General features: G+C 42.1%; 1 protein-coding gene across 2 annotated transcripts in view; it reads right to left on the bottom strand.

Annotated features, from left to right (window-relative positions):
- Nucleotides 1-531: 531 nt before the first annotated feature.
- Nucleotides 532-20,621, bottom strand: part of acadsb (acyl-CoA dehydrogenase short/branched chain) — a 72,546-nt gene continuing 52,456 nt past the window's right edge. The window contains exons 7-11 of one of the 2 annotated variants that reach the window (XM_041209625.1): nucleotides 12,865-12,957; nucleotides 12,350-12,439; nucleotides 2,224-2,361; nucleotides 1,661-1,760; nucleotides 532-1,162 (exon numbers count right to left, since the gene is read on the bottom strand). In XM_041209625.1, coding sequence (XP_041065559.1) covers nucleotides 1,092-1,162; nucleotides 1,661-1,760; nucleotides 2,224-2,361; nucleotides 12,350-12,439; nucleotides 12,865-12,957 — 492 coding nt within the window. In that variant the 3' untranslated portion in view covers nucleotides 532-1,091. The remainder of the gene's footprint in view (nucleotides 1,163-1,660; nucleotides 1,761-2,223; nucleotides 2,362-12,349; nucleotides 12,440-12,864; nucleotides 12,958-20,621) is intronic. The other variant, XM_041209626.1, reaches the window with a different exon arrangement.

Below are 20,621 nucleotides of genomic sequence, written 5' to 3'. Positions count from 1 at the left end.
CAGCCAGAATCACTGAACAGCTAGCTCTCCTAGAGTAGGGGAGCTGAGGCTAAGAGCAGCAGCCCATTAACTTCATGGCTGAGGCCAACTAATTCAGCACCAATCAAGGATTGAACTTAAAATTTCATGGCCTGTATGGCTTAATATCGTAATTAGTATGCACCACCTTTTTAACCACCAGAGAGATGCAGTACATTAATACATTGTTTTACTTAGTTAGAATCATAGACACAGAAGGCAATCATTCAGTCCATCGTGCCCATGCTGGTTCTTTGAAAAGCTGTAAAATTTTGTCCCATATCCTAGCTTTCTCCTCCATAACCATGCAAATTAGTTCTCTTCTAGTAAAAGTTCAATTACCTTTTGAAAGTTTGTTTGAAATCTGATTTCACCATCCTTCCTGGTACTGCATTCCAGACCTTCAGCAACTGTGCCTGCAGAAAAAATTCTAATTTCTCTTTCAGTTCTTTTGCCAATTATTTAAAATCTATGAGCACTGGTTACTGATCTATTTGCCATAGGAAACACTTATTTAAGCCCAAAAATATATTTATTGTATCACTGTACCATGAAAAGCATTGCCAGATTTTATACACAGATAGAAAACCACAAAGTGGAGGTTACTTACAGTCACTTTCAATTCGCCAAAGGACTGACAATAACGAATAACCGCAAAAGTGACGACTTGAGAACAGTTAAAGCGGACTACTAAAAAGTTAGTTCTTTTAATTTTATTGCTAATTGCTATCTTTATATGCACAAATACAACCATAAATCATTTAAAACATATATAATGGAGATATTTAGTAAAGGCAATGATTTATTAACTTTATCTCCATTCATGCAGGGACAATGTCAAAATTCAATGCACAATTATTCAAAGAGGAGCTTAGGAAATTGATGTTAAAATAACTTGACCAAAATGGTATTTGTTTTTACTTGTGAAGCCCTGTTGTATGAATGGAAAACATTCTATGCAGGAGGGGAAATAATTTTCTGAAGCTGGATTGTGCGTCCTTGTTGATATATAGTAAACTGTACTGCATCTGTATTCTATTAAAGTATCATTGGGCTGTTGATATACAGTAACATTAGAATCCTTGATCTATCAATTTTGCAATTGTATTCAACTGGATGTTTGAGGTTCCTTCATATATTGAACCTGGAAAAACACAATAAACAAGGTTACATACAGTTCATAAAGGTAAATTCAAAAGCACAGCCTAGATCATCAGTAAACCTATTTTTGGTGGTTGCTTTGGGTTATTGCAACTTAATGGAGCCTTGCACTGACAAGACAACTGCTTGATGATTGAATTGAAGCTAGAGGGATGACATCAATCTCAAAAAGTAACATAATTATAGATATTCTAACTGCTGTAATCAATCAATTACAAGGTAAAATTTTACTGAAGGTGAACTATCACTTTCAAGTCATGGATTTACTGAATAGGTTTCATCTATTGCCCCTTTCCTCCTCTCCATGCCACCCTTTAAAAAGAAAATGCAAAATACTACTCCATTTATGAAATTTTAGGCAATAGTTGGCAAGAGAACTCAAATTCTTTTACCACTTTGAAGATCAACTTTCAATCTCAAGTCTTGCATATACATTACCTGTGCATTCTTGCAAATAATAAACATGAAAGTTTTTTTTTACCTATTTTACAATCGCGATAGTATTTTTCTATAGGATAATCTTTGGTGAAACCAACTCCTCCCATCCATTCAATACATTTGGCAGAAGTCAAGGCTGCTATCTATAAGAAAAGGATATAAATAGGGAAGTAGGTCTCATCACTCTTAGAAAAATTCAGATCATACATATAGTACATGCAACTCTTCACTCATGCATCCAGCATAATTTGTTTCATGTGTTCTGCTTTCTTTCATTAAGTTGAGCAAGCACCCAATGTCAAGCCCTCTACTGCTGCTGAACTTTAAATTAACCATTGCAGAGTAGTTGTGAAATATGATGCACCTGGTGATTTTTATTCCCCTCTGCCCATCTTCGCTGAAAGGGAAATATCCAGTCTCTTTTTAGAATCACTTAAGACTGAAGGTAGAAGCTTAGGATAAGCTACAATGGTTCATCATAGTGTTGCCTTTGCTTCCCATATTTAGAACCATTGAAGAAAACGGTATTAAATGTATTAAAATAGTTAAGTCTTGCTTAACGAGTGCTGTTCCTCAATTCACCCTGTTCTGTATTCAGTTTCTTACCTCAGAAGTGTAATATTTTGCCATAGAGGCTTCCTTAATAAAGGGTTTCCCTGCTTCTTTGAGTCGAGCAGCATTGTAAGTAAGCAGTCGTGCAGCTTCTAACTGGGTTGCAATCTGAGAAATCTGGTGTTGCATACCCTGTACAATGAGATTGGAATTAAAAAAATAAATATGCTAAGCAACAGATCTCTATTGATATTTGCAATACCTTGGCCATGCATTACTCAACACTGTTTTAAGATTAGAGGCAATTATCTTTACAAAAATATTGAAAATCAAAGTAACTTCCACCATTCTAATCTGTCCCCATTAATAAGATTAGTACCTATTGCAATATGTATCCTTTTAAAAAATGAATTGTTCAGATTTTGTGATTAATTGTGAATAAACAGTGCTAGTCATTCCTCTTACACTTAAACACCCACAGATTTTCTACAGTCTTTTGCTATGGAACTTGCTCAGATTAGAAATCCAAAACAGTGCACTACCCTTAGTCGAAGTCTGGGAACTTTGCGTGCAGGGCAAGCAACTGTGTGAACTCCTCAGGCAATCAATTTCAAGAATCCTTGCTAACACTTGCAGTTCAAACCAGGAAGTGTAACTTAGAATAGTTAATTCAATGCCAGGTCCCTCTTTAAAGGGAGAGAGGGGGAGATAAAAGACAAAGGATGGAATCATTCCAGAATTGCACTAAGTGCGGTAGTGGGTGTGAATAACGACGTTTTACCTGCTGACACACGGCGGGTTTTTGCACCGCCTCATAAATTATACAGTCACGGGAAACACGCCATCTCACTGATGTGCAGCCTCCGATTTGCCCGCCATGCTGTTACCTCATTGTTTCCTCACTCCGGCCGGTATGTTTAAATTGCAGTCGTACACTTCGTTCTCAATGCTTGCAGCCCAGGGCTCTTCCAGTGAAGACATGGCCCCAAAAGCCAATAAGAGTGCAGCTCCCCATTCAGTGACACATTCCTGGAATGCCTTCTGGACACCGTGGGGGCCCGCCGTGATCCTCTACCCTTGCTCTGGCTGCAGGAGGCCCATCAGTCTCACCACTCTGGCTTGGGAGGCAGTGGTCAGTGCCAATGCTGCACACAAGAGGTCGGCCATCCAGTGCAGAAGGATGAATGATCCCATCTGTGAAGCCAGGGTAAGTCAGCCGTCTCATCATTCTCAACTCACACTCACAAGCCCATCACACGTTCACTGGCTTCTCACTCACTGCCAGCTCAAGGGACATCACTAGTGACACCCTCACACCTCCATCTGGCCTCATTTCCTCTGGAGATCACCACCTCATCCTGTGCATGGTTCCACTCAGCACACATGCATGCCTGGCATCCTTCTCATTTGGCCTGGCATGCACCTTGCTCACACTCTTCATTTGACTTATGCACGACTTCATATGCAAGACTGTGTTGAGATGGATAGAAAACTGGATGGCAGACAGGAAACAAAGAGTAGGAATAAACGGGTCTTTTTCCAAATGGCAGGCAGTGACTAGTGGGGTACCGCAGGGATCGATGCTGGGACACCAGTTCTTCACAATATATATTAATGATTTAGATAAGGGAATTAAATGTAATATCTCCAAATTTGCAGATGACACAAAGCTGGGTGGGAGGGTGAGTTGTGAGGAGGATGCAGAGATGCTTCAGTATGATTTGGACAAGCTGAGTGAGCGGGCAAATGCATAGCAGATGCAGTATAATGTGAATAAATGTGAGGTTATCCATTTTGGTAGCAAAAACAGGAAGGCAGATTATTATCAGAATGGCTATAAATTGAGAGAGGGGAATGTGCAACGAGACCTGGGTGTCCTTGCACACCAGTCGCTGAAGGTAAGCATGCAGATGCAGCAGGCGGTGAAGAAGGCAAATGGTATGTTGGCCTTCATAGCCAGAAGATTCGAGTACAGGAACAGGGATGTCTTGTTGCAATTATACAGGGCTTTGGTGAGACCACACCTGGAATATTCTGTGCAGTTTTGGTCTCCTTATCTGAGGAACGATGTACTTGCTAAAGAGGGAGTGCAGTGAAGATTTACCCGACTGATTCCTGGGATGGCGGGACTGACATATGAGGAGAGATTGAGTCGATTAGGATTATATTTGGTGGAGTTCAGAAGAATGAGGGAGGATCTCATAGAAAGCTATAAAATTCTAACAGGACTAGACAGGGTAGATGCAGGAAGGATGTTCCCAGTGGTGGGGGAATCCAGAACCATGGATCACAGTCTGAGGATATGGGGTAGACCATTTAAGACTGAGATGAGGAGAAATTTCTTCACCCAGAGAGTGGTGAGTCTGTGGAACTCGTTACCACAGAAAGTAGTCGAGACCAAAACATTTTATGTTTTTAAGAAGGAGTTAGATATAGCACTTGGGGCGAAAGGGATCAAAGGGTATGGGGAGAAAGTGGGAGCAGGTTATTGAGTTGGATGATCAGCCATGATCATAATAAATGGCAGAGCAGGCTCGAAGGGCCGAATGGCCTGCTCCTGCTCCTAGTTTCTATGCTTCTAAGACAAGATCACTCACAATCAATGGAAGAGGTCCTAGACCAGGGATGGAGGTCTGGACATCAAGGTCCTCACTCTGAGAGCTGCGCGTTAGAGCTGGCCAGAGAGGGTGTGGACTATTCCTGCGGCGACAGAGAGGTCAGAGGCAAGCATCCACGTGAGGATCCTGCACCAGATCATCCCTCTGTCAACACAACTCTGAATCCACTGTTGTGCAACGTGGCTGCCAAGCACTAATAATCTCCACTTTCTCTCCTAAACACATCTGCCACATCGTCTACAGTCAGCCTTGACTGTGCCAAAAGCACCTCGGATGAGGACCCTGAGGGCAGCACTGTTGAAGATGCATGACGGTGCTCACCCTTATCCTCCACCAGCGCAGTAACACACACCTCTGAGGCTCCTTGGTCCTTACTCAGTTGTTGGAGCTGCAAAGACAATCATGGGAAAAATCAGGAAGCAATGTCTGGTGCACTCTTCAGATTGCAAGAGCCGATGGAGGAGTCTGTCCACTTTAAGTCTGAGGTTTTTGTGCTGTCATGCCCATGCACCGAAGTCAACACTGGCAAGAGGGCAGCCACCATGGAGACCTTAGTCCAGGACATTGGTCCTGCATTGATGCCGTAGCTGGCCTCCAACAGTGTCAATGAGAGAGGGATGTGGGGCAGCTTGATCTCGCTCCAGCTTCCCCTTCTCGTCAAGGATTCAGCCAGGGCTGTTGGGCATCCATAGGGAGAACCAGCAGCTCGACACCCTGGGGCCATCTAACCAGGTGACTTTGGGAATGTCTGGCCGATCCAAAATCCCCTCTTCCTGCGACCAATTTATCTCTAGTTCCACAGGCCAAGGAGGGTGCAGCTGCCCATAGCAGGGTACCCAAAGCAGGCTGGGGCCCTCCAGGTCGCGACCCTCCAGAGGATGCCCACCAAGGTCATTACAAACAGTGGCAGTCAGCAGGCTGTGTCCACCTCCAATGTGGATGTCGAGGGAGCACCAAGACATAGTGGCAGGGTGATAGGAAGGTTAAGAAGATGTAACTCTTTCGACTACAAACACGTTTCCATCTGTTTTTTCAGACAAAGTTACATTGTTTCATAGTTTGCCATTGTGAGATTTGAACTCTTGATCTTGGGGTTACAAGCCCAGTACCATAACCACTTGGCTATTTAGGCCAAGCTGTTAAGAAGATGTAACTCTTTCGAGTACAAACCCATTTCCATCTGTTCCTATTCAGATGAAGTTACATTGTTTCATAGTTTGCCATTGTGAGATTTGAACTCTTGATCTTGGGGTTACAAACCCAGTACCATAACCACTTGGCTATTTAGGCCAAGCCATTAAGATGTAACTCTTTCGAGTACAAACATGTTTCCATCTGTTTCAGATGAAGTTACATTGTTTCATAGTTTGCCATTATGAGATTTGAACTCTTGATCTTGGGGTTACAAGCCCAGTACCATAACCACTTGGCTATTTAGGCCATGCGTTGTTAAGAAGATGTAACTCTTTCGAGTACAAACCTGTTTCCATCTGTTCAGATGAAGTTACATTGTTTCATAGTTTGCCATTGTGAGATTTGAACTCTTGATTTGGGGTTACAAACCCAGTACCATAACCACTTGGCTATTTAGGCCAAGCTAAGTAACTCTTTCGAGTACAAGCCCGTTTCCATCTGTTTCAGATGAAGTTACATTGTTTCATAGTTTACCACTGTGAGATTTGAACTCTTGATCTTGGGGTTACAAGCCCAGTACCATAACCACTTGGCTATTTAGGCCATGCGTTGTTAAGAAGATGTAGTTGCACTGTGTGGGTACAGGTGTTAATTACTTGTACATGATGTTCACTATTGTAAATAAACTCCCAAGAATGTTTCCTTGCCTATGGCTCTTTATGGTGATCAGAGTTCATGTCAGTCAAATGTGAAGCTTTGGTCCCCAGACAAGATAAAGGCAAGGTCCAGGGCCTCTTCCCTGAGCAGTGTGTACCCTTCAGAGCAAAGTGATGGTCCAGCTTCACACTCACTGGACACATTAATGATGCCTGTACCTCGATGGTGCATGTCATTGTTGCCAGAGTGCCGTGGGCAGGTGTCACACAGTTCCATCATTCTCTCTGTGAGCTCTCAGCACCTTTGAGCTGGGGCTGTCCCCCTTCTCTTCAGCATCTGTGTCTGGTGACAGTGTGGTCCTGAAGGGGATAGGTGCTGAACGCTGACAAAGGATCAGGTGCACATAAATTTTCACAACTGCATCTCCATGATATGACCCTGATCACAGAATGCAAGCAAGCTGTCCTCAGCCAGACAGGAGTCAGATATTCACAGAATCAATGTGAACATCTATGGAATGTCCTCACTGCATGTCATCATCATCATCCTCCTGGAATCTTGCGACTATTAGGGCCTCTACTGCATCTCCATGACATGAGACTGAGCACCGAGGGTATTGTTGCTGCCATCAACCACGCAGGAGTCAAGCGTTCACAGATGCAAGGTGAGGATGTCAGGACTGTCCTTACTGCATCTCGTCATAAGTCTTCATGAATCTTGAGGCTATTAGGGTCTCCTGAGCGTGCCTGCCTCATCTAGCCAGTGTGATGGCCTCATCGCCGGCATCCTCACCTTGAGGACCTCATCACCATCATTCCCTTTAGCATCAGAGGAGCTCTCTCATCTCCTCCTCAGCTAGGTACTCCCCCCATTGCAGCACCAGGTTGTGTAGACTTTGGAGGAATGTACTGCACTACAGTGGTCCACCAGACCTGTCTAGGCACTGGAACCACATTTTAAATATGCTGATCGTTTGCTCCACCAAAGTTCAGGTTGCGGCATAAGACTCTTAATACCATCTCTCTGATGCAGTCTGAGGCTGCCATCAGCACGTCCCTGTTGGTAGCCCTTGGCCCCAAGGAGCAAACCCTGCTGCCTCTGTGGACCCTGGAAGATATCAAAGATCTGGGACCTGCTGAGGAGTCGTGGATGTTCCCTGGAAATTCTGCGCAGACCTGCAGGATGCATTTTTTTGGTTGCAGACCAGCTGAAGCTCTTGCGATTCACATACTGGACTGCTTGTTGCCACAGAAATCTAAATGCCACATAAGTGCAGCAGATGGCACCCTCCACCTGTGGGAATCCCAGTGGTCTTGGCTTTCCTGGTCATGGTTGAAATGCACAAAGTTGTGTGCTTTCGTGAAGTTGGCGTCCATGACCACCTGGATGCACTTGAGTGCAGGCTTGCAAGATCCCACACAGGTCACCTCTGCAGCCCTGGAAGGAGCCACTGGCGTAAAAATTGAATGCCGCAGTCACTTTCATGGCAGCTGGCAGTGGATGCCCCCAAGTCTCTGTGGTGTCAAGTCCTGCAGCAGGTGGCAAATGTGACCAACCAGTTCCCTAGACAAGTGCAATCTTCGGCGACACTGGTTTTCGGTCATCTGCAGGAATGATGAGCACTGTCTATAGACACTAAGTCTAGCGAGGCATCTACGAGGGACAGTTCGCTGTGGATCTTCAGCTGCATGCGCAGGAGGCCCTGTTGCACCTTCATCTTGAGGGTGTTGCACATCACTGACTCTAAGCATGTCAATGGAGCTGCTGCTGAACGGTCTCAGCTGGGGAAGAATGCTCATTTTATACAAGCTTCCTTCATTCTCCCCCCACTACCCTCACGTTCCATGCCCCCAACATTTGCTTATGTCCTTCCATCAATCTGCATTGCCTTGCCCCCCCTAACCCTGGCCCCCACCCACACTGGAGCTCCTGCCCCAGCACCACACAAAGCCAGCTGGGAAAAAGCAACCAGCCTGCGCCCCACTGAATGTGAGGCGCCTCTTCCTTGATATCTGAAGGGCGATCCTCACAAGCGCTGCGCAAGGCTGTGTGCATTCACCTCCGAGTTCCCTTGATGGTCAGCTTGCCAGCTGTATGCCTTTTAAAGGCAGTCGTAAATCACGCCATTCTGAAATTATGCTGATGTGGAAGGTAAATTTGACGTGGGGGGAATGATTTCATAGTGCAGGCATGATGATGAAATGCAAACGCATTAAGACTAAGTTCTTGACGTTGGCTGGCAGGAAATGCAGCCCGCCATTGACCGGTGGAGCGGATGATCACAAACTGGTTTCACAACGGCATAAAACTGATTTTTGGCCTTCTCGCCATATTGTCTGCTCACACCGCCAAACAAGCCCACTGCCAACAGGAGCGCTAAATTCCGGCCAACGTAAAATTTTCAATTTTAATTTAAATTTGAAGAAATGAGAATCTACACTTATAAAATTTAATCTTCAGTATCAGAGAGGTTGTTTGACAGTGCTTATGATTTAGCACATTGTTAAAAGTTCCCTTACCTTTAAAATGATCAAACCTCAACTTTTTCTGCCATGTTTAGTGGACATTTACTATGCAAGTAACCCAACTTCACCTCCTTCCATTTATTTGAATGCTGCATCTCTTGTTGCAGTATTGGTATCGTGCACTTGGTGGAGCAGGGTAACTCTGACAGTATCTTCCTGATTTTCACATTTAGCTGTGCATGTAAGTTGCTGTTCAGCGTATTCTTTTAATAATGTTAGCCTCACTGTTATTTTTATCACAAACCCAGGACAATTATCATCATAATTTGCTAAAGAATTAAGCAACAGATCTGTAATGCATTCCTGGTTGAATAGCACTTTAAGTTTTAAAAAGGAGGATGAATAATTCTCTCTTCTTGGTTTTCCTTTGGTCAGTTGATCAAATATTATTATTCTGGTAGCCCAAACACAGTTCGGGCCTTAACTTCCGAACACCCCAACTTTGGATTGGGGGAATACTCCAAAGATGAGCTGGAGTATTCCCTTTGGAAGTTCACAGTTAAGGATAAGACAGCGATTGCCCAGAAGTGTAAATTTCCCCTGGGCAAAAGCCCTGCACTAGGAACTTGTCATGAAGGTATAATAATTTTCATAATGTTTTTCTGGTTTATTGTAAATTAGGTTTATAGGGATAAGTATAGTTAGGTCTATCTATGTGTGATGTAATTACATCTTTCATGTTGCTACTGCGAGGAAGACGCAGTTTCAAAGACATATGAGACAACAAAATGTACATATTTAAAAAGAGAGAAACATATATAAAGGGGACTGAGGCCATGTGTCAGAAGTGTGTGAAATAGCCTCAATGAAGCCTTCAATTTTTGTGGAGAAGTCTGCTGTCTACTGAAGCTGGGAAAACATCATTTGTTATTCCACTGTACAGGGTATTATGTTAATTTACTGGATCTGTTTAAAATCTCAAAATCTATGTTTGGAATGTTGCCTTAAAGGGGGTGTAACTGGGAGTCAGGTTAATTTGGAATTTTAGGAGTTATTATTTGTTGTCCTATAATGTGCTTGAAATCTTAGGTTAGTAAATATTTTAATTTCGTTTTTAAAAAATCTCAAAGTCTTGGTGGACTTATTGCTTCTGAATTCCGTGCACGCGCCTCGAAATAAATACAAATTGCAAAACTGTTATGATAGTGCGATCAAGCTTCCCTCGCGGATTTGATCTGCCTGGCACACATCATCTGTCATGTCATAATAGAACCATCCGAAAATGCAATTTAAATCGCAACCTTTGGATGGTTCCGACTGGATTACACCAATAGTTACCCAGAAAAAAGTAGAATTAAAGCCAATTCTAACTTCTGGGTAACTATCGTACAGATGCAGACTGACCCCCACGGGACTCTCCTGAGCCCCCCCCCCCACCGCGTCTTCCCACCTCCTGACCACTCCACCCACTGGACTCCCCCACACCCTCCGACACCCCCAGAGTCTCCCACTACCCTCCCCCCACCACGGGATTGTCTCTCACTACAACGCGCCCCCCCCCCCCACAACATGGGATTCCCCCCACCTGCGTGGGTCTGACACCTTATCCCCACAGGCCTAGCCTAACCCAAGCACGTCCCACCTCCCAATCTGTCCTCCACCCCACACCCCCAATGAGGTCTGATGCCCCCTGCAGGCCCTACCTGCGATCTCCAACCCCCCCCACCTAGTGTTGTAAAAAGAGGGTGTGGCTTCCTTCTCTTCCACTCTCCTGCCTGGACCCTGACATTGGGCCTCGAAGTAGCGCTGCACTGCCTGGATCTTGCCTAGCCTGAGTTGGAAGGTTGGGTGAGATAGCATCGAAAAAACTTTGACATAAATAATTGGGCATGGCGTGGCAATCTGATGCTGATAGCCACTCCAAGGAAGTTCAGACCCTTGTAATTAAAAATTGCAGTTTATAAAATAGTAATACTGAATTACTGTTTGGAGTCACTGTCTTGGATATTGGGTATAGTGATAAGATTTAATAGAAGTAGCTATTAACCAGCTTTTACCTATTACACAACAGCATGAACAGGATAATATACAAAAAGACTGAGTGGGTTAGTGAATTAGCATTCCGTTCCTTTGATTCAATACCCAAGGCTTTTACACAGTTCAGAGAATTATTTTTCTATTGGGGGAAAAGGCCATATATGAAATGACTCCTGAAGTAGGATTTATGTTCACATAATAGATTTTAAATTATTTCTGCTAAATGTGAAATGTTCATCATTTGCAACATGCTTTTTTTCCTGTGTTTTATTTTTCATTGTCTTCTAGTACAATAAACCATATTCAGGTGAGAACAAAGGCTAACATTCTATCTCAAAACCCTGTGCAACACTGTTCTCATCAGGAGATACCTTCTTATCACTTCCTGCCTGTATAGGAAAATGGATCGCCTACATCAATGCCTCCTTCCAGCTGAGATCACAAGTTCACCACATAGTAAATGATATGAGCAATGACTGATAGGAGTAATGGCTCTTGCTGATCTCAATGCTATGGCTTGTGTCCCTTCCCTTTCTCTTTCTATTTCTTTCTTTCTTGGCCCAACCATTCTGTCCCACACAATTGTGATACCAGGTGTGTCACAATATATTCGGTCTCTACCACTATCAAAGTCTGGTGGAATAAAAAGCACAGACCAATTTGGGAAATAAAGTGAGAAATTCCTCTCAGATCTACCTATACATTCAAAACAATTCCAGGAGATCACTCTGGCCCTAAAATTTATGCACTATCTTTTGCAAGAGTTGAGCATTGCCCAAGCCAGAAACAGGTCCAAATTGTGCTTATAGGAATTAGAGAGTCAACACCCAGTGCACAAGATAGCAGTATGTTCCAAGATCCTACATACCGTGGGAAATGAACCACCTTCTGGCATCTGACCTCGGTCTGGTCTTATAGAACTTATAAAGTAAACTGGTACCTATAGATGTAGATATATAATGTGTTGTCCAACACAACTATTAGCGAGTGCAATTCACAGCACAAAATTGGCCATCTTCAATACTAAATTGTATATATATTTCAGAAAGTCTACAAAGATGACGATCATGGGAAGCTGACATTGGCTTAATTGTGGCCCTTGTGCAAATCAACTTTCTATTTTGCTATAGTGTTCAATATCCTGACTCAAGACATCCTTCTTGATGAAGGCAGAAAAGTTAGGAAATGCTTTCAAAAAGAACAGTGAGGAAGGGAAGCTGAAGGTAAATAAATCCCAGGATGATAGGAAAGCAGCTTTGACATATGTACCTGGAAATCATAAATCCTTTTCCCAAACTGAACTCGCTGCTTCAAGTAAGGAATGGTGTTATCAAAACATCCCTGTGCCAATCCAAGCATCTGTAGAAAACAAAATTTGAAACAAATTATCACACCTGAAAGTTAAAGCAAAATTTAGTTTATACTTCAAAAAAAGAACACTTACAAAGTCTGGGTTCTACATTAGGAATGCCAACCAATTTTCCAGGCTGATTAGGCCAGCTGACACTCCAACCAAGGTCATGTAACAAAGCACAGACTAGGATTGGTCCTGGAACGACCCCAGTTGTCTCAGTTACTCAATTCTTTAACATAGCATAAATATTTAGCTCAAGCATCTTTTAAAAATCTTATGCAATAGAACAACTAGCAAGTACTCAGCTCCCATTGTGGTCCAAAGTTGCTGTCCCTGAACCACTCTAGGGATGCTCTCCTTCAGTGACATCAGGTGCCTGATAGAAGTTTACATAGTTGCAAAAATTCTTGAGATGTATAGTTCCACAAACCTGTGCAGCAATCCCTATCCTGCCTTCATTTAGCATTCCAATGGCATATTTGTACCCTTGGCCCAACTGTCCCAAAATATTACTCTCTGGAACCTGCAACACAGAAATAAACTATAAACTGATTCAGAAGAGAACTACATAGTAATAAATTACAGAATCATGGACAGAATAAAATAATAGAATGGTTATAGCACAGAAGGAGGCCATTCCATCCATCGTGTCTGTGTCGGCTCTCTGCAAGAACAATTCACCTAATATCACTGTCCCTTCCTTTTCCCTGCAGCTCTACAATTTTCTCTCTCCAGATAATGATCCAATTCTCAAAGCCATGATTGAAAGCACCTTGACCACACTCGCAAGCAGTGCATTCCAGATTCTAATTACTCAGTTAACATTTACACACTTAACAATTCTGGATGCATATACAGCCAGTTATGTGGAGGGGCAGGGAAAATGGAAATATTCAAAATTTGAGAGTCTGATCTTGCAAGACAATGGTTACCTAGACTAGAAGAAGACAAACACACTTTTAAAAAAAAATTCAGCATGTTCATGAGCTCCATTGGTGTTACGTTAAACTGCCGCAGTAAAGTTCCTCCACTTCTGTGGAGTTCCTGTTCACTAGCAGTGGGTGGGCAGGTTCCATTCTCTTACCACCTGGAATTTCAGGCCTAAATTGTCTTCAGAAACCTTTCTTTATACAGTATTTGACCCATCAAAAAATCTCAAAGGATTTGTGCTTCACTTTGATACTTACAAAAAAGATTCCTTTGTTATATCACAAGATTATTTTTCCGAATCCCAAAATAAATAATAAACCATTTTGTTGCTGCCGTTGTTAATCAAGCTTTCATACAAAAAAAAACTTGTCTCACACATGACCACATTTTTCGACTTGACGACAACAGGGGCAGAACTTAAAAGCAAGTTTGCCATTAATGTCGATTTGATTTTGGACATCAAAAACCTTCCAAAATGTGCCTAAAAAATTATGTACTTCAGGTTAAATCCTGAAATTCATAGTTTACACCCAGGAACAGAAAAACAAGTTAATATAAAATAGATAATGAACATTTTCTTCATTTGATGCAACTGTTCATGTATAAAACCTTATTTTTAGCCTATATTTGGGAAACTGGGTAAAATAGGATGAGAAAAAATTTTCAAAATAATTTGATTGGTTCACCTCGATCGATAGCTGCTTAGAATTGTTTTAATAAATTTAAATTACAATTAATACATTTGCAAATCAAGCTGAAGAAATTTAAACTTGAGTTAGAACAGAAGATGAATACAAAGAATTTATGAATTTATGACCTTTGCCAACTGTTATTCCTGTGTCATACAGTAAGTGTGATGTCTCAAGTGTGACTGACAGAGGTATCACATAATTGTGCATTTGTATACATGCACTTGTACACAAGCCTTACTTTTGGTTATTACAATTTTGGACACAGTTCTGTGTAAACATTAATTCTTGTGTTATAAGAGGAATTACCAATACAAACAGTTATGTTGACTAATCATTTAAAATGCACTTAGAAAACTTTGACCACTATTTTTATCCTTGGTAACTGAAATTTACAATGTCCAAAATAAGGTTTTAAATAAAATTTTAAAAATTACAAAATTGAATATTTCACAAATGTTATGAATTATCTTTTACTGCTTTCCTTAAAGTTTGTACTTCAAGATCTTAGTCCAGCTCAAAAGCCAGGGCTTCAATTGGAGATTTCTATCTTAGAAAAGTTACACAGAGTTTCTAACCACATTTATGCAATCTGAACTTGTGCAATTTTCCATGTCTGCAAAAAGTGTACATGGAGGAATTGAAAAATATAAGAGTATGTCCACTCATTCAGAGAGGATTTGGGAGTTTTGTGCATTTTGGCAAATGAAAAAAATGCACAGAAAAAAATATTAGAGTATCTAAATGCTATAAAGGAGCAAGAAGTCCAGACACCCAAATCAGTAGTAGCAGCATAGCCTAATAAAGCCATCAAGGTATCAGTTGTGGCTCACTTGGTAGCACCCTCACCTGAGTCAGAAGATGGTGCGTTCAAGTCGCATTCAAGGACTTGAGCCTGAAAATCTAGGCAGACACTCCAGTGCAGTACTAATAGTGCACTGTTGGAAAGTATTTTGGACACCTTTCGGATGCGATATGGGCCCAGATCTTCCATTCCCAGCAGGGTTGTGCCGCGGAAGATGCACAGGGGCACCCCTCAGAAGTCCCCATGCAAATACTGGACAGGAATTGCCTGGGAAGCTTCTTCATCCGTTGGGCAATTACCCTGCGTCTGGATCCCACCAAAACTTTGATTTACAGTTAGAGACTTCAGATGGTTCCAACTCTCTTAGCAAAATAGTTAACCAGGAAAAGTTAGAAAGATTAAAACCAGCTCTAACTCCCACCTGCCCTGGCCTCCATCTGGATCCCCCAACTAACACCAAATCATTCCCCCAAGCAATCCCCACCCCCTTCTCCAACCAATCCCCACCCACAGACCTTCCGTGCCTGACTAAGCTCCCACCCCCTGACTAGACCCCAACCCCCACTATTCCACAAATTGACTAATCCCCCCCCACCTACAACCTCCCAGCCCCTTACTGACTGCCCCACCACCCAAAAATCCCTGACTATACCCCACTCCGACTACCCTGACACCCACTGACTAACCCCCCCCCCACAGCTCTCCAACTACCCCTCACGGTGACCCCCAACCCTGAGTAACCCCCATCCTGACCCCTCAACTACACCCCCGCCCTCCCCGACTAGCCCCCTGAACCCCTGACTAAGCCCATACCCGCCCAACCCATGCCTCCTGACCAACCCCATCCCTTCACCAATTTAACCCTCTCTTCTACCTTGTCAAAGTGACTTTGGGACATTTATATTTACTGGAATACAGCAGCTAATGCTGTAAAAAGGGTGCTACTATCCTGCACAGCACTGAAGAACTCCAGGGGCAGCTCCACTGTACATTTCTCAGCAGGCCTCAGTTGGAAATTTGGGCCAAGAAATATGCAGCTCCGGACCAAGGTAAGTAAAAAAGAGTGAAGTGGCAATCCGACATGGAGTGGTGATTGCCACTCCGTGGAAAACTTGGCCCATGCAATTAAAGGATCTTAAGAGATTCTGTGGTACTTCTGTGAAGAAGAGCAGAGGAGTTATCACTGGTGTTCTGGCTAATATTTGCAATGTACAAACTGGTTGCTGCATTTCCTACATTACAACAGTGATTATACTTCATAAGTACTTCATTGGCTCTAAAGGATATTGGAATGTCCTAAGGTCATAAAAGCCATTATATAAATGTATAAGTGTTTCTTTCATTTAAAAAGCAAACTAAACGCTAGAGTTTGAGAGATAGCTTTGCAAAGCAAAGAAGTTACATTAAACATAATTAGAACCTTAATTAGACCAAGCTTGGAGTATTCAACACAATTCTGATGTACAGGCAGTAGAGAAGGTGGTGCAAAAATGACTTATAATGATGATACCAGAACTGACAGGTTATACTCACCAGGAAAAACTGAATAGGCTGGCTTTATTCTTTGGGAAAAGTAATCCTGAGGGGGTACCTGATTATTATGAAAGGACTTAATAAGGTAGATGTAGAGAAGATTTTTCTTTTTCCACTTGTTCAGAGGACCAAAACTGGGAGCCATAAATGTAAGATAGTTAAAAAAATGTAAAAAAAGAGTAACTTTTAACCAAAGAGTGGTTAGAATGTAGAACTTGCTACCACAAGTAGAATAACTGAAGTGAATAGTATAGATGCACTTAAGTGGAGGCTTGGTAAACATGCATTGTGGTTATGCATTAGATGAAGAAGAATGGGAAGAGACCCATGTGGAACAAAATCACCAACACTGACCAGCTGGACCGTTTGGCCTGTTTCTGTGCTGTACATCCTTTGTAATTCTACATAGATTGAATTCTCTGACTTATTTTTGGCAGGTTTCATTTAAAATATTAATAACTTTCTATTATGAAGCGGTCAGTTAGATAAGACCACTAATAAAAACAATGGTGATTAGCAGAAGCTCGATTTCTTAAAATTTTGTTTTGTTTCAAAGTATAATAATTTTCATAATATTATTCTGGTTTATTGTAAAGTAGGATTATGGGTGTGAGTGTAGATGGTTCTGTCTGAGTGATTTAATTACCTTAGAGTCAGGTAGACTGCAAGCTTGAAATTATCAAAAGAAGTTAGGTGTAGAAGTATACTTGAAATGCTAATGAGTAAACATGGATGGGGTTTTAGCATGTAAGGTGTGAAGGGAATTTGCATTTTTTAGATAAGTGAAGGGGTTGTTTAGATTTCAAAGGAATGTTAGGATGTTTACAACTAGCCAGATGAGCAAGGCTAAGCAATGTGTTTATTTTTCCCAAAAGTTACTGACAATATTGGAAAAATGAAAGATTTTTATATTATGGGAAAAGATAAAGTTCCAAAGACATATGGAACAATGGAATTTACATATCAAAGAGAGAGAAACATATATAAAAGGAGAATGAAAGGCTATGCTGGGGAGCCATGTAAGATCTAACAGGAGTGTGTGAACCAGCCTTCAGCACACCTGCAGCCATTTGTGCATTAGTTATCGGGCACGGCAAACTTGAGTTGCAGACAAGCTTTTGGAATTCCAATCAAGTGGGTCCTATGGTAACTTGCTGGCCTGTTCTTGTTAAATTTAAAATCTATTTTGGACTGTTGCCTTAAAAGGGGACATGTAATCGGAAGTCAGGTTAATTAGGAATTTTAGGATTTGTTATAGTAGTAAATACAGTATGTATGTATTTGAAATCTTTTCTTTTGTTAATAAATATTTTAATTTAATTTTTAAAATCCCTAAAGGTCTTAGTGGACTCATTACTTCTAAATTCAGTGCACACATCTCGTAATAAATACAAATTACAAAACTGTTATGAAAACATGGCCAAGTTTCCCTTGTGGATTTGGTCTGCCTGGCACACATCATCTGCCGCATCATAACAGTTTTGAACAGTCAATAACGCTTTTTCATCAAGAATGGATTCCCTTTCGTCAAAAGCTTGAAACACGATTTCAAGAAAAAATCTCTTTCTGAACCATTTCTGGGATCAAGGGTCTTTTCCTTTTTTGAAAAGCTGTATAAAATAATAAACTTTTGAACAATTGGAATAATTCAAGTTTCTAGAAAATGATTTATTAAAGAACATAAAGGCCATTTATCGCATTAATAGAGCATTAATTGCTTCAAGATAAAAACAGACAGAAATCAGTTGTCAACAGGGAAAGCCATGAGCGGAACAAAATGTGTCCAATATGCAAAAAGATCAGACAGGAAGTCAACAGATGGGATTGTGGTTATGAGGTTGGGGACCAACGATGTGTTTGCTCCCTTTTTCCGGGTCCCTTTAGGCTGTTAGATGGTGCCTCCCTTATTACTGCCAGACTTTAGAAATTTCTAATTCTGCAAGACTTTATCCACGAAAATTCCAAAACCGTTCCCCAGTCCCACTGTACCCAGTGAAAGCAGAACTTGAAGGGTTTCACTCTTACCTCTGGCCAGTGTACCTCTAACATTGACTCCCTACCCGTCCCCCCACCCCCTTGTCCATACTATTACATCTCTGGTGTCTCCCAAATATTTATTCTTGACCCCCCCACTTTCTTGCTCATCAATATGCTGGCCATTGGTAACATCACCTACAGAAATAGGGTGACCTTTCACAATAGTTCAATGATAAGTAACTGTACTACACCACCTCTCTCAATCCTCCATTGTTTCTATTGTCAGACATCTAGTCATGGATAAGCCGCAATTTCATCCAGCAAAACCATGATCTTTTGCCTCTGTCACTTGCCCCATATGCTTATCATTGATTCTGGATTCTTCTGCATTCCTCTTCCTCTGCTACATGCCCTTAACAGTTTATTTGTGGCTACAATTATCTGAATTTTCCTACTGAATGCAGTGGCCTTAAAGGCACAGGCCAGGTTAGCAAGTGTGTTGTAGACATGACTTTATTTATAACAAAGCCACAGGAGATAATTTGCAATTAAAAACATTTTATATGCAATAAATAAGTAATATAATAGACACACATTAGACTAAAGGCTAGTAAATAATGATTATATATATTACAAGCTACAATACATTTAAGTAAATAAGTTCTCCCTTAGCAGTGCCATACAAACCACAAGGTCCCAAGATTGATTTCTGGTCTATGCTGGGTAACAGTGGCGTTACAATTGGCATGTAGTTGACTTGTTCAGGACAACGTGAGCTACCCAAGATTCATCATCACAATTGCTATCGAGCTCCCTCTGTTGGAAAAGTGAATGCACTGATGCCAGATAAAAATAGATCAGGCTTGGCTGTTGTATCTCATGGTCAAACAGCCTAACAATGATGAAGGTGTAAGCTTGCATATGAGGAATTGCCACTTGGGTGAGATACCTGCAGATGACTGGTATTCATGGAACCATATCTGAGAGGAGTCCATCCCTCCAACAAAGGGGTATAGAAATTAGATTTTAAAAAAATTCGTTCACAGAATGTGGGCTTTGCTGGTTGGGCCAGCATTTATTGCTCATCCCTAGTTGCCCTTGAGAAGGTGCTGGTGAGCTGCCTTTTTGAACTGCTGATATCCATGTGGCATTGTTACACCCACAGTGCTGTTAGGAAGGGATTTCCAGGGTTTTGACCCAGTGACAGTGAAGGAATGGCGATATATTTCCAAGTCAGGATGGTGAGTGACTTGGAGGGGAACTTCCAGGTGGTGGTGTTCCCATCCATCTGCTGCCCTAGGTGGTAGTGGTCGTGGGTTTGGAAGGTGCTATCTAAGCAGCCTTGATGAATTCCTGCAGTGCATCTTGTAGATGGTACACACTGCTGCTACTGTGCGTTGGTGGTAGAGGGAGTGAATGTTTGTGGATGTGGTGCCAATCAAGTGGACTGCTTTGTCCTGGATGGTGTCAAGCTTCTTCAGTGTTGTAGGAGCTGCATTCATCCAGGTAAGTGGGGTGTATTCCATCACACTCCTGACTTGTGCCTTGGACAGGCTTTGGGATTCAGAAGGCAAGTTACTTGTTGCACGATTCCTAGCCTCTGACCTGCTCTTGCAGCCACAATGTTTATATAGCTAGTCCAGTTCATTTTCTGGTCAATGGTAACCCCCAGGATGTTGATAGTGGAGGATTCAGTGATCGTAATGCTATTGAACAACAAGGGGTTGGATTCTCTCTTGTTGGAGATGGTCATTGCCTGACACTTATGTGGCACGAATGTTACTTGCCACTTGTCAGCCCAAGCCTGGATATTTTCCAGGTCTTGCTGCATTTGGACATGGACTGCTTCAGTATCTGAGGAGTCACGAATGGTGCTGAACACTGTGCAATCATCAGCAAACATCCCCACTTCTGACCTAATGATGGAAGGAAGGTCATTGATGAAGCAGCTGAAGATGGCTGGGCCTAGGACACTGCCCTGAGGAACTCCTGCAGTCCTGGAGCTGAGATGACTGACCTCCAACAACAACAACCATCTTCCTTTGTGTTATGTATGACTTCAACCAGCGGAGAGTTTTCCCTCTGATTCCCATTGATTCCAGTTTTGCTAGGGCTCCTTGATGTCACACTTGGTCAAATGCTGCCTTTATGTCAAGGGCAGTCATTTTCACCTCACCTCAGGAGTTCAGCTCTTTTGTCCATTTTTGAATCAAGGCTGTAACGAGGCCAGGAGCTGAGTGGCACCGGCGGAAC

The sequence above is a fragment of the Carcharodon carcharias genome, chromosome 17, assembly GCF_017639515.1.
Source record: "Carcharodon carcharias isolate sCarCar2 chromosome 17, sCarCar2.pri, whole genome shotgun sequence".
Taxonomy (NCBI): domain Eukaryota; kingdom Metazoa; phylum Chordata; class Chondrichthyes; order Lamniformes; family Lamnidae; genus Carcharodon; species Carcharodon carcharias.
This window is presented reverse-complemented; position numbering and strand designations above follow the sequence as displayed.